Source organism: Carassius auratus, unplaced genomic scaffold (genome assembly GCF_003368295.1).
Source record: "Carassius auratus strain Wakin unplaced genomic scaffold, ASM336829v1 scaf_tig00017721, whole genome shotgun sequence".
In the NCBI taxonomy this organism is placed as follows: domain Eukaryota; kingdom Metazoa; phylum Chordata; class Actinopteri; order Cypriniformes; family Cyprinidae; genus Carassius; species Carassius auratus.
In genome coordinates, this window is record NW_020524808.1 from 375,001 (window position 1) to 389,440 (window position 14,440).

The following is a 14,440-nucleotide window of genomic DNA, read 5'->3' on the forward strand; positions in this document are numbered from 1 at the left end:
AGTTCTCATACCAGACCGTGATGCAACAGGATGCTCTCGATCACACACCGCTAGAAGTTCACCAGGATGGCCGAAGACAGCTGGTTCTTCTTCAGTGTCCTGAGGAAGAAGAGGCACTGGTGAGCCTTCCTCACCAGGCTGGAGGTGTGTGTAGTCCAGGACAGGTCCTCCAAGATGGTGGTTCCCAGGAATTCGAAGCTAGAGACACGTTCAACAACCATCCCGTTAATGTGGATGGGGTCATGCGTGCTTCCTTTCTTCTTCCTGAAGTCCACAATGAGCTCCTTTGTCTTACTGGTGTTAAGGAGCAGGTTATTGTCAGAGCACCATGTGGCCAGGTGCCTCTTCCCTGTAGGCATTTCATCATTGTCACTGATGAGGCCAATCACCGTGGTGTTGTCTGCAAACTTAATAATGGAGTTGGATCCAAGCACAGGCTTGCAGTCCTGGGTGTAAAGGTAGTAAAGGAATGGGCTCAGCGCACAGCCCTGTGGTACGCCGGTGTTAAGTGTGATGGTGGTTAAGTGGGTGTGGCCTTACCTAACATGCTGAGATCTGTAGGTCAGAAAGTCCATAATCCTGTTGCAGAGGGAGGTGTTCATTTCCAGGTCTCCATGTTTTGTGGTCAGCTTGGAGGGAATAACGGTGTTAAATTCTGAACTGAAGTCATACAACATCCCAACTATTATCCAGTTGTGTGAGTGCAGAGTGCAGCACTGTGCATATTGCATCCTCTGTGATCCTATTTCTACAAATTGGTGTGGGTTCAGTGTGGGTTGGAGACAGTCCTTGAGGTGTGCTAGGACCAGTCGCTCAAAGCACTTCATGATGATGGGTGTGAGTGCTACGGGGTGATAATCATTCAGGCACATTGGAGAGGAATGTTTCGCCACTGGCACAATGAATGTTGACTTAAAACATGTTGACACAGTTGCTTGGGTGAGGGACAGGTTGAAAATGCCTGTGAAGACCCCTGCACACTGCTCTGCACATGCCCTAAGCACACATCCAGGAATGCCGTCCAGGCCAGCAGCCTTGCGTGCGTTGATCCGGCTCAATGCAGTGTGGAAATCTGTGGAGGTGAGTTTGAGGGGTTGGTGGTCTGCTGAGGGTGTGATTTTGGTGGCTATCTCCTTGCTGTCGCTGTTGAAGAGAGCAGAAAAGTCATTTAGCTTGTTAAGGAAGGAGACGTCCGTGACCGTTGGAGTTATATTATACAATATCTTAAACTGTATAAGTCGTACCCCAAAATTCCTCTAAAAATTCCTCTAGAATTTCTGCATTTTTTGGTCCAGTCCTCATCACTATAGTTGAGATATTCAAATCCTTCCTCCCGACTCTTTTAGTAGCAGAATGGAAACTATATCCTACTTTCTCCATTATCAATCTATAATAAACTGATGCCTCATGTCCTCTACCCCATGCTTCTAGAATTAAATATTAAATATTATCTTCTGGTGGACCTTGACTACTAGAACCAAAAGTCCCACATAACAAATGTCTCAGCTGTAGGTATCTCCAAAACTGTGTTTTATTAAGTCCAAATAATTTTGTTAATTGGTTTAACGATTAAAAAACATTATTCATCCACATACTTGAAGCTGTATTCAAAAGGGGATTAAATAAAAAATTTTTTTTGCTATTTTCTTCCACACTCTCCGGAGATGTGATATTATGGGATGAGACTTTACTGTATGAGGTACACTCATGCATAAACAACCAGAGACTCGACTGCATCACACTGTGTATCCTGTCATGAGGTAATGTTCAATAGTCAGTGCTTGCATACTGTGAATTCAGTACAGTGACACCCACCCCCTTAAAACCACAAAAAATACAGTGTATCTGCATTCATTCAGTTGATTTGTTTGTGAGGTCTTTGTGCTTATTGATAGGATATCTCTTTATCGCAATTTGTTTATGCACTAATCTTATGTCATTGCTCTATGAGAGCGATTCTTTTGCTAATCTTGTGATCCAATCAGTCATCCCTGTCTCTGGCATGTATAAAATGCATTTGTCCCAGACAGGTGACCAGTCAAAGAACGTTATCCATCCATTCGTCTGTCCCAGCTCGCATGCCACTGCCTCGTTTTCCATTTGACAGAGACGATTTATAATGTCACACCGACACCCGTGAAGTACGAGCCACCTCACACTGTAACGACATCATTCTGTTTTCCTCCACTTGAGGAGTGTGAAATTCATTAGCTGAATGGTTATAAAGAGATTAGGAATGTGACGTAATGGATATCAATTATAATTTATTCTTTCTGGTTGCTTGAGAAAGCTGCAGCTGGATCTCTTGAATATGAAGAGGCGTGTAAGAGTGTGTTTGTATGCAGTGTTTGTATTTGTGTGTCTTTTTATGTAGAGGCAGTTCATTCATGCCAAGACTCTCAGAGAGCAGCGCTGCTTCCTGTCTTTTAGTGGCTTATTACTGATGTCATACAAAATTGGTTTAATATTTCACTAGACAAGTGTGGTTGTGCGGTTGTCTGATAGGTCTACAAATGTATTTTTTGCTGGTGTGTCATAGCAGATATTTTTAGCTGTATTTTTTGGCTTACTTGCAGAGCCAGTAAATGTGCTCTTACATATTGCAGATTTGTTAAGTGTTGTATATGAGAAACTTAAAACATATGCTGTTTTGTGTTAAACACCATAATTTGAAAAAACAGTATATGAAACGACTATAAACAGAACTATCACTCATAGTAATTACTATCGAAGATTCTTTATAGACTTTAAAAGCACTTTATTATAAACTAGTTCTAATATAAACTATATCTATATATCTCTGTCTGTCTGTCTATCTATCTATCTATCTATCTATCTATCTATCTATCAAATAATTTATGCAAAATGTACTCAGGGCCACTTATTTTAATGCAGTGTTTTTGTGTGTCTTTTTATGTGGAGGAATCTCAAGACACTCAGAGAGCAGCGCTTACTGTTTTTTATTTTTATTTTTGCAACTTATTACTGATGTCATTATATGAAATTGGTTTAACGTTTCACAAGATGAGTCTTTTTTTTTTGTGGAGATGTGTAGTTTTTATATACTTTTTTGTCATAGCACATATTTCTAGTTTTATTTTTTGGCTTGTAGCTAATTGGAATAAAGTTGCCATGAACCTACAGCTCTCATTCATTCATCATGTTTATCTGTCAGATGAAAAACTGCTCATGTTGCAGCCAGGTAGAGTTTTCCTCCTCTATTGTATTGCCTCTCCTCCTTTATTTGTCTCTGATTCCCAAATGCACACATACACACTCACACTCCTGTTTTCTTATTCTCTCATTCTGTAGGTTGCTACTTGTGATAGTCTCCTGTTTGTGTTTGTTAGAGAACTGTGAGGTTTCGGATTTTCTGTCCAGTTTTAAGTCCAGTTTTAATGTGCATTTAATGCCTGAGCCATTTACGGCTCAACATCTGACAGTTTCCTAAAATCACAAGTAGTATTCTGTATTCTTACAAGAGTCAGTGGAGCGAATGCACTAAGCAGTTGTGATATTCATAAGTGCTATTTCCATGCAAAAGCCTGTTTCTTTTCCACTAACCACCTGCAGTCCAGTGTAACCAGGCATTAAGATAATGGTGTGGGTATTTCAATTAAATAATTGTTCTTTTCAGCATAAACATGCCAAATTCTATGCAAATTAAGCTTATTTGCACTGTATTCACAGAGGTAAGCAATGTTTACTTGCTGCATTTAACGTCTACAATTGTTTTAAAGAGATGTTTATATCCAATCAAGTTCTTTCAACTCAAGCTAAATGTGTATGCTACAAATGAGTTAACTCCAGCCAGGTTTTTCATATTTAACATTTCACAAAGCCTTGTATTTATACACTGCTGTTCAAAATTTTAGGTCGGTAAGATTTTATTTGTTTTTCAAAGTGTCTTATAGTCACCAATGCTGCATTTATTTCAAAAATACAGTGAAACAGTTCTAAAATGTAAAATAAAATAAATAATAATGTTTTTTTATATATATATTTTAAAATTTAATTAATTTCTGTGATTGCAAAGCTTTTATTTTCATCATCATAATTCCAGTCTTCTGTGTCACTTGATCTTTCAGAAATCATTCCAATATGCTGATTTAAAGAAACATTTCTAAATATTATTAATGGTGAAAATTATTCAGGTTCAGGATTCTTTGAATAGAAAGAATTCAAAAGAACAGCATTTATTTTAAATCTATCCTGGTCTCTCTCTCTCTCTGTGTCTGATAGTCTCGATTGTCTTTCTCTGAATGGCGTTGTAATGACTCTTCATTGCTATGGATACTGCGATAACTGACCTCTCTTCTCGTCATAATTACCAGCCTTTACATAAAGCTTAAATGTCAATTATGGCCACAACCAAGCCTCCTCCATGCCCTCACTCTCATTTTCTGTCTCTCATGCTGTCTTTTCTTTCCAATAAAGGAGCGTTTCCTCCCAAGAGGAATGTGTTCTTGTGCTAAATATTTATGTGGTAAATACTTGAGGAGATAAATTTTGAGAGACCCAAACCCACGTTAAGACCCATTAACCCTCTCTGAATGTGATGAAATGATTGCATAATTTAAAATATGATAATTAATCAAAGCAGAGCAGTCATGAGATATGAAACATCACAGTGCCAGCCGGCATCAGCTTTACATTAGAAAGGCTTGCCTTCCCTGCGCCTCAATTTATTGCAGATAGTTATTTTCAAATCAATTTGTCTGTGTTTTGCTGGATTTAAGCTGTTGAATATTTCATCCAACATTTTAATAATATGAATGAACAGGGGTGAAAAGTTTCCCAAAACTGCTTTGGGAAAGTTCCAGATATAGTAATTGCACATCAATACATTAAGATGAGAAAAAAAGGAACATACATTACAAAAGTAGCTTTAGAAAAAATATTTTGATTCAGCATTGCATAAATGATAATAATAAATAATGAAACCAAACAAAAACCACCAGTAGGTGGAAGCATGACACTGTCTTAAAGAGTGAGTCATTCAGTCATTCATTTAGCAAGTTTGATCAAATGACTAATGATTCATTCAGAACAGAAGCAAGCGACTGCCTTTATGAATGAATCACCTTTTTGCATAATTCGTTTTCAACTGTAGATTCATTCATTAACAAAAAACTGTTTTAATTAGTTATTTTTGCACCAAATTAACACATTAAATTGACAGCCCTAATATAAATATATTATAATATTTAAATGAATATAACTAGAACATTATGATGTATTTTTATGATAACTGAATGTATTGTAAGGTGGAAAATGATTAAAGACTTCTGATTTTCTGTTAAAATTAAATCGCAAAATTCTCTCTCACATAGGACACAGAGATCCTGAACACAGCGATTCTGACTGGACGGCGCGTTGCCATCCCAGTCAAGGTTGTTACCGTGGAACAGGATGGAACGGTGAGAGAGGTTGATGACCCCGTGACCTGCATCTCCACAGATGAGGACGTTCTCAAGGTGAGAGCTCACCTGCTTTATCTCATGGTACCTTCTCCATCCTCTGCCCCCGATCTCCATCAGAAGTATAGACAGGTGTGGGGCCTTGCATTGATAGATTTCAGCAAAAAGTAGAAGGAACAGGTTACAGGGTGACTCAGGGAAGCCAAGAGTGGAGTCAGATGAGCAGACATTAAAAACAGCAGGTGCCTGTGAAAGCCGTTTTATTCCCCCGCAAAGCAATTCTTTTTAGTGGGTTTGAGTTGCAAAGACGTTTGGAAGCATTCATGCTCAGAAATGCACACATACACACACAAAAAGACATTTCTAGACTGAATAATGGTCTGGAAGACAAACTCGAGATGTGTCACATGAAATGACTGAGCTGATGCAAATTAAGACATGAAAGGTAGCAGAACCGAAGAAAGAATAATGGAACTATAAAAATGAGAAAATTCTGATGTAACAGGAAGAAACATCTTCAAATATAAACAAACCAACCACATCAAACCTGCCTGATTATTTATTCCACTATTGTTCAACTTGTGCAGTATTTATGCACAAATATGTTTACATGCACACTGGTCATTGTACTTGATTTGTGATGTATTCGATCTTCCTGCTTTTGTGTTCACCTTGTGTTCTAAGGTGACATTTGCATAAGAATAAGCATACATACTAAATGGAGTGGGATTTTGTTTCTTTTTTTTTAAAGAAAATATTGCTTTTCTGGGAGGAGTTTTTTGTTGTTCACTGTCTGACAGCTGAAACTAATTACTAAACTGATTACTAAATGAATGATGCATGTACTGTATATATATATATATATATATATATATATATATATATATGTGTGTGTGTGTGTGTGTGTGTGTGTGTGTGTGCAACTTTAGGTTTTATATGATTTTTTTATACATCAAGGGTCCATTAATGAAACAAAAGTGTTACATAATGTGTTGTTACATAACAGTTTATTTATAATGTTAAAAAATATGTATATTTCAAACATGCTGTTCTTTTAAACTGTTTTTATCCATCAGAAAGGTGGATAAAATAATACTTTGTACTGTAATTTTAAAATGTTAAAGTATCAGATAATATATCAAATAATTACAGCTTTGATGAACTTCTTAAAAAAAAAAACAAAAAAAAAAAACAACAACTTGCCAACCCCAAACTTTTGAATATTTATTTTTTGCAGTTACTTTAATGAGCAGGCTAACATGGTGCTTTAGCTGTTAGAATGAAAGGAAGTAGTGACATTTCTTACCATGTCACTTTTGTAAAAGATAAAAATTAACAAAAAATTTGGGACCAATGGTCAATTTTACCCTCAGGGGTTTTGTGAAAGTAACATCAGAGTCTACGTTGTCATGCTCTCCTGAGCTCTGAGCTAATAACTGAACTTTCCCCGATGCTGAGGCAATTTCCATTTACAAGCAGCAACATGTAGTTTAAATACAATCAATACCCGGCAACAATGAAAAACTCATTCCAGAACTTTAATGCAAAGTTGAACAAGACTGCGTTATTAAGGGAATTACAGGACGCTCATTTTCTGTTGGTGTAGTGATGAGGAAAAAAGAGCATCAGGATAGAAGTGAATCTGCTCCATGACAGAAACATGTGGTGGGGAAATTGCGGCAGGTGTACCTGTCTACTTGCAGGTGTCATAAAGATGTGTGTTTGACCTCCGGCTGACATGTGTGACAGGTGTAAACAGGAAACATGACAACGTTGCAACTGAAGATGAGATTCGGAAGTGCACCGTCAGGATAAACTCGGTTACGGGAAATCTCCCAGCTTTATTTATACCAGGGGTTCTCAAACATTTTGGGGCCAGGGACCCCTTAAAGGGGTGAAGATTAAATTTTTAATTTTAAGTTTTAATTTAAATTTTTTATTGGTTAAATAAAATTTTTGTAATCAAAAAGTATGTCCAATTAATTGAAATCAAACAACTTATGCAGTATACATTAACATCAATTTATTAGAAGTTTAACAAGAAATGCATTGTTAGATCCATATGAATTCCACTTGTTTTTTATTTGTTTTTTTGTTTTTTATTATTGTTCCCAAATTCAGTATTTTGCATTTAATTGTTCTGGATAACATTTCACTGCTTTAATTCACTTTTAATAAATAGATTTTAAATAGTTCTTCTTTATAATGGTACTCAAATGAAGGCGTGAACTATGATCATTTACTATGATCTTGTAAATCAATGTACTGTATTCATATCAAAAGTTAACAATCCCTTTTATTTTTGGCAAAAGTTGCTGCACAACAGAGGTTTACTGTTCGAATAAGAACACTGAAAAAATTTTGATTATTCCTTTAAAAAATATTTTTTTTAAAGAGCCACACAGATGGGAAATCAAAAATAACCTGTATTACAGTGTATGATGTAGCTTTCCATCAGTGTAAACAATGTGCAAATAATTAAACCAAAAAGTACACGATTTATAAAGTTATTGGCTTCTAAAGTAAGGAGTCGACTCTGAATCGCTGAAACGAGTCGTTATAGATTTCAAATCTTTTGCCCATCTCTTTGTACGTAACGAGAACACTTTGAATAATAATCTCCGCCTACCTTCTTGGGAGAAACAAAAAGGTGGGCATTCTGCGACAGTTCCCACACGTGCACCTTAATAAGTAAATAAGTAAATCATCTTAAACGAGTGCAAGAAAGCAACATTGCTTTATCACGTAATTTACCACATACCACATACAAAGTTTAAACTTACCACTGAGAAACGTCCTGGTCAATTTATTGATTAATTGTGTGGCCAGTTGAACGACTTTGTCTGTTTCCTCTTCAGATTCAGGCGTTTCGTTTTACAACACGTACATGCGGAACAACAAATCAAAACTGACTATGTTAGTTGACCAATCAGAACACAGTATGCTACCGAAAGGTGGGCTTTAAGGAAACTGAATCTTTTGAACAGCTTCGCGCGAACCGTTTGGGGATCTCTGAGAATTGAGGTAATTTTAAAATGATATTTTGACAAAATGACAATGTTTTTTAACCTTGCACGGATTTAAACCTGTTGTACAGGACTTATAAACATTGATAGGAAGCTTAGAATTTTAATCTTACTTGCTCTTTAAATGATTTTATTAGCATTATTTTCATTAGTATTACTACTACTACTACTACTGCTGTGAGAAGTACATTCTCCTGTACAATAATAAAATATAGTGTCACAATTTCTTCCAAGTCAGTTTTTGAGCTTTTATATTCACAAACTCTAAACCATATTGAAATTTGATCAAGTGCACAGTACTACTTTTTAATTATTCATCCAAGATTTTTGTGACACTCATATTTTCTGTGGAAATCATAGGACCCTAAAAGTATTTTGTGGACCCCCTGGCTATGAGTTGTGAAACTTCCCTTTGAGAAATATACAATATAAAAGTAGAAATAAATGAAGAAAAGTGGATTATGCCAGAAAATACAAAACCAAATGCTTACAAACATTATTAATTCAGGTTTGAACTAAAGGATAATAACACCCTATTGTAAAAGATGTCACCTTGTCACATCACCACCCTGCAGATGCAGGTGTGAATGTGATCTTATCTTTATCACTGCACACTGTGGTTAATCAGTTCCGCATTTGTGTGGGTCGAAGGGCTCTTGTAATGATGGGTGATCAAATAAATAAAGGAGTCAGCTAAAGAGATCCCATAGGCTTTAGCGCTCAAACCCCAGTATTTAACCAGTGTCTGTGAGAGCTAGGCCATGGCCTTAATTGGTTCCTGTGAAGACTCCCTCAGTAAAGTCTGATGTAATTGAATTTGACAAAAAACAAGAAGGACTGAGGCATTGAGGAAGGGTTGAGAGAGAGTGTGTGCATATATATATATATATATATATATATATACACACACACACACACACACACAAAACAGAGAGGATTATAAATCAATCTTTCACATCCTCAGCCTTTTTTTTCCTCCGCCCTTCATGTTTATTTTTCTTCTCTCTGTTGTAATGTGTTTATATATTGTGGAAAATGACTGGATTTTGACCAGACATTGTGGAGACATTGCAGGTGTCCTCTGAGTAAGAGGGTGTGGTGTGGAGAGGTGTACGGTGCTAATCCGTTTAATAACTCATTCACTTTACAGTGACAGGCGAGCAGATATCCGGCGAGTCCATAATTGTGTAAAAATCTGATCAGGTTAGGAGCATCAGGCCGCTCCTGTTCTCAAGTTCAGCTGAGCTGGACAGAAACAAAATATGTTTATCAAGAGAGAAGGAAACAGGGTTGCAGTGTGTGTGTGTGTGTGTGTTCATTGTTTATTATTTCTCATTAGAAATCATTACTTAGCTGTACCAGATTTGTATTACTGGAAACCCTCCAGATCTTAATATGAGGAATCTTTATGAGCGCTAAATTAATCTTTTTTTCTTAATTTATAAATATTTTTATATTTCATTATACTTTATTTATAATATTTTTTGACAAAAGAAAAATCCTTATTTAATTTTATTTTTTGCAGTTTTGAGCAAAGAAACAATAAAACAGCTCTTTCTTACCTACATTTCCACAATTTTTTCCAAGATAAAGTACTGTATACAGTGTGTTAAACAGTTACTGACCTAAATAGGGAAAGTGAAGTGCCACTAAACAGCCTTTTATCAACCTTATTTTTCAAAACAAAAGTACGCTATTTCCTGTGAATGTGCGAGGACTTCTGATTCATTAGCCACCGTAGGTAAATAACTAGATGTATAACCAAGTAATTCTTAATAATTATTTAAAAAAAATTATGAATTAAAATAATAATACAGTTTGCTTTTGAACAGCTTTTGGAAGTGACTGACACTTGAAGCCTAAAGTTAAATATTAGAGTTGTGACGTTCGCGAACGAACCGATTCTTTTGAACGGCTCATAAACATGAACGATGGGAGCCGAGTCGCGACTGGAGAGGAGCCATTCTTTCTATCGTTCTTTTTTCCTATGCGTGTTCATACAAATGAGCTCCGCCAGGAGACAGAACAGTTATAGGGGGAGGGGCGCACCCAGCGCAGGCCAACCCTTTATAGCGTGATGATATTAGTTATTAGTTGTGCATGCATTTACATTGCATTTTGTGTTCATTTAAAACTTATTTTAAAATCATTAAAAATTTTCTTTTGTGATACTGTACTTGTATAGAAATGTTTCACTAAAAGCTGTTTTCCACAGACATTCATTGCAGCCCACTTTGTTATTGTTCATTGACTTGAAGGGGCTGATGTCCTATTTGCAAAGTTTACAGTAGTAATAGTATGTAGTATGTAGACATTTCCATTTTATTTATTCTAATTTTATCTACTTAAAAAAAAAAAATAGTTTTCTATCAAAATGTTCTTGTGTGATAACAATATTCTTGTGTGGAAGTGTTTGTAGTAAAAGCTGTTTTGCACAGAAATTCATTGCAGCCGGCTTTGTTTTTTATGTTTATTTGTGAGTAGGTATTGTATGAATAACATAAGTCAACGTAGTTTTACACACACACACACACACACACACACGCGCACACACACACACACACACACTTTGTACTAAAGGTAAATCAAAATAATGATGTCACTGTCTAAGCAGAGGGATTTGTGCAACCCTATGGAATATAGTCGACACATGAGAAATGAGGTAATAATCAATATTTCAGAATAATTCAAACTCAGATATTGGTGTGTGATATCTGAGCTTTAATTATTTGACTACAAATCTCACCTCATAATACCTCCCAGTGATTATTTCCAGGATAAACTGAGATGCTCCCAAGCTGGCTTCTTAAAACTGACTAAATATTTAAAAAGAGCCAAAAGAGCCATTCTTTTGAACGGCTCTTTGAAAGGAACGGATCGCGAAGATCCGGATCCCCTCAAAGAGCCATAAATCCCATCACTATTAAATATGGCCACATTTGTTCCAATGTCTTTTTATTATCCCTGAGGCACTATTATAGTTTTGTTGTTGTTGTTTTTAGTTGTTGTTTTTTTTAAATACTATTTTACGTTAGTTTTTTATTTATTGCTTCAATTTTATGTAAAGGTTTAATTTTGTTCTTGTGTTTTTATTTTATTAAGTGTTTGGTTATGTTTTTTGTCTTAGTTTTAGTTTTTGTTAACTATAATAACTTTTATCTTCTTTTACAGATCAGCAGATAGTTTTATTTCATTTTTTTTTTTTAATAGAAAATCATTATTATTATTATTATTATTATTAATTTCTATAAATTTGTACACATTTTGCACTCACACAATTACCCTCATCTCCTGTATATGGTAACTGTTCTGTTTTGATAGTCCTTCTTTTCTCTCTCAAATTTAAGTATCTAATTTGTTATTGGTGTTAAATACTAAGCATGAGTGATTTTTACATGGTTAGAAATGAATAGGATGTTATAGTGCATAATCAGAAAAATGTCAATATAATGTGGACATCAACTGCTTATGACCCCCATAAACATCACAGCCACTAATCAATCACTGTGATGCCCTTTTAAAACTACATAGACATCGCTTCTTTCTGAGCTCAGGATGTACAGTAGATATGGCCAAGCTCCCATAATACTGCCATCTCTGCCCAGTGGACACGTAACTCACAGCTAATGGACCCTGTGAGACCCTCCCATGGGCTTTTTCCAGCTCTGGTAATAGCCTTTGACCTAACCTTCCTCCTTCTGTGAGCCCATGTGAGAGGGTAGGGAGGAAGTGGTTAACCTTCCTCTCCGAACCCACATCTTTCCAATGGGAGCTATTAAAAACCTTTTTTTAAAGCATTATCTGGGTTCACGTGATGGCCAATGGAATTTTAACATATGACAGTCTATCAGTTGAGCACTTTGCCCCACAATCCACGATAAAACAGCTAAGCATGAATACATGCCACTAGAATTATTTTGTATTTATTTTATAATATCTCCCAAGCAGAATGCTGGCAGATACTGTCAGTTATCTGACATGCAGCAGTCTGACAGACATATGGAAACTTTATGTTAAAAGGTCTTTTTTTTCTGAATTATTCAACAATATGCTGTTTTTTCCCCCACCATGAACACCTTAGAACAAAGCTTCCATCTGTGTGTAAGTGCGCGTGTGTGCGTGTGTGTGTGTGTGTGTGTGTGTGTGTGTATGTTTACGCACGGATAAACTACTGAAACAGACTCCGTGGAAAATGAGACTGACATTGCTGTTGCGATGCAGTGATGGCAGTATTTTCTAATCAGATATGTTTCAAGAGATTCACTTCACATAATATGATACGCATACTGTCTGTGTAAGTAACCAAATACACACACTCACACAGATGGAAGCAGCGCTTTAAGGTGTTTATGGAAAACAGTGGCAGATTGGAGCTGAGAGATGCTGGGATATCATAGAAGACAAGTCCAGAAGTTGACGTTCAGGGTTTACTGATGAATATTGTTATTATTATTTTTTTGTTCATCTTTTTTTTCTTCATGATTGTAGCGAACCTGTCTGAGCTGGTTTTGAGGTATTTTTGGCTTCATCGTTACTGCTTAACTGGTCTATTTTCTAAGGACACTATTTGTGAGAATATGTGTATCTTTTGACTTGTCTCAATGAAAAGCTTTGTTTTTAGTTAATCTCCCATAGAGGATATGTTGATGAAGGTTTATACTTCTAATAATAATATCAGACGTATTGAGGACACCCATGACTTATATACCTATGCAAATATTATGTAAAAATGCCTCATATCAATTTCAAAAGTTTGAAAAAGGCCTAGCTTCCCATTCTGGGACATCCTGTCTGCCACAAGTATTGCAGAGGGTCACAGAGAACATTTTGTAATTTTTTACACACCCTAGTGTTGTACATTTATGTTTTTTTCGATGCATATTCAGGTGGCAAGGTCGAATGTTGAGAACTATATGGCTATATGAAAATTGAGAGCTATATGGTGGAGAGGAAGATTTTTTTAGCATAATAACTTAATGTTCATTTTTTTTGTATATATATATATATATATTTTTTTTTTTATTTTATTAAATTTTTTAACAAATCTGCCTTTCTTTGGTGCAGTTGAGCTTTTTGCAAAAACTTTCTTTGAGAAACAGATGCTTACTATGCAACCAAATATGGGAGACTGGGGCTAGCTGTCACACTATTTTAATTCAGTAAATATTGTTACGTTTACAGACACAGTCTTTATTGTTATGATTATTTGAAAAGCTGTATTTTCTCCTCAATTGCACCTGCTTACCAGTTAAGAGTGAGCCAGCATAAAAGCAGACCAGCAACTACCAAAGTTTGATAAAAAATCCCCCGAAGAGTGCTGTCTTTGTCCTGCCCAGCCTGTTGCTGCAGTTTACTAACTTGTTATTGAACATAACAGCTCAATATTTTACGCTGGTATTGTTTTATTTTGATTTGTTTGTGTTGAGTGTCTTTAACATTTAGTTTTGTAGTTTAAGTGGGGAGCTTCATATTACCCCTCTCCTTTATCAGTTTGGCTTGTTGTTGCTCTGCTTTTATGCCGGCTCACTCTTGGTGAGAAGGTGCAGCTGGGGGCGGCCGTCTACCTGCCAGACAGATTGAGTAGGAGGAGCCAAAGGGCAAACAAAGAAACACAGAGAAAAGCACAAAAACACATGAAAGAAAACACAACTTTTCTTATAAATCATAATAATAAAGACTGCGTCTCAAAACGTAACACCCCCTCTCGTAGCTACAAACTATAAACTTGCAAAAAATTGTAGTTTATAAAAAAAAAAAAAACTACCACACCTTACATGAGCAGGTTAGTCATCAATATGAGCTCTTAACAAAGCATCTGCTACTACATTGTGAGCTGGATGTAGTAATAATAACAACAACAATAATAATAATTATATATATAATATAATATTGTATATTTTCTCTATAAACACATACCTTAAAAAAAAAAAAACGTTGACGCATATGGGGTTGTCACAATGGAATCTGCCATATAGCCGCCTATTGAGCTTTTCA

The 14,440-nt window shown here is 35.9% G+C and overlaps 1 protein-coding gene across 1 annotated transcript in view; it reads left to right on the forward strand.

Moving 5' to 3' along the window:
- The window catches only part of LOC113075831 (transmembrane protein 132C-like), a 198,645-nt gene that overhangs the window by 169,557 nt on the left and 14,648 nt on the right, over window positions 1–14,440 (forward strand). The window contains exon 5 of the mRNA XM_026248491.1: window positions 5,334–5,477. Within this exon, the coding sequence (XP_026104276.1) occupies window positions 5,334–5,477 (144 nt within the window). The remainder of the gene's footprint in view (window positions 1–5,333; window positions 5,478–14,440) is intronic.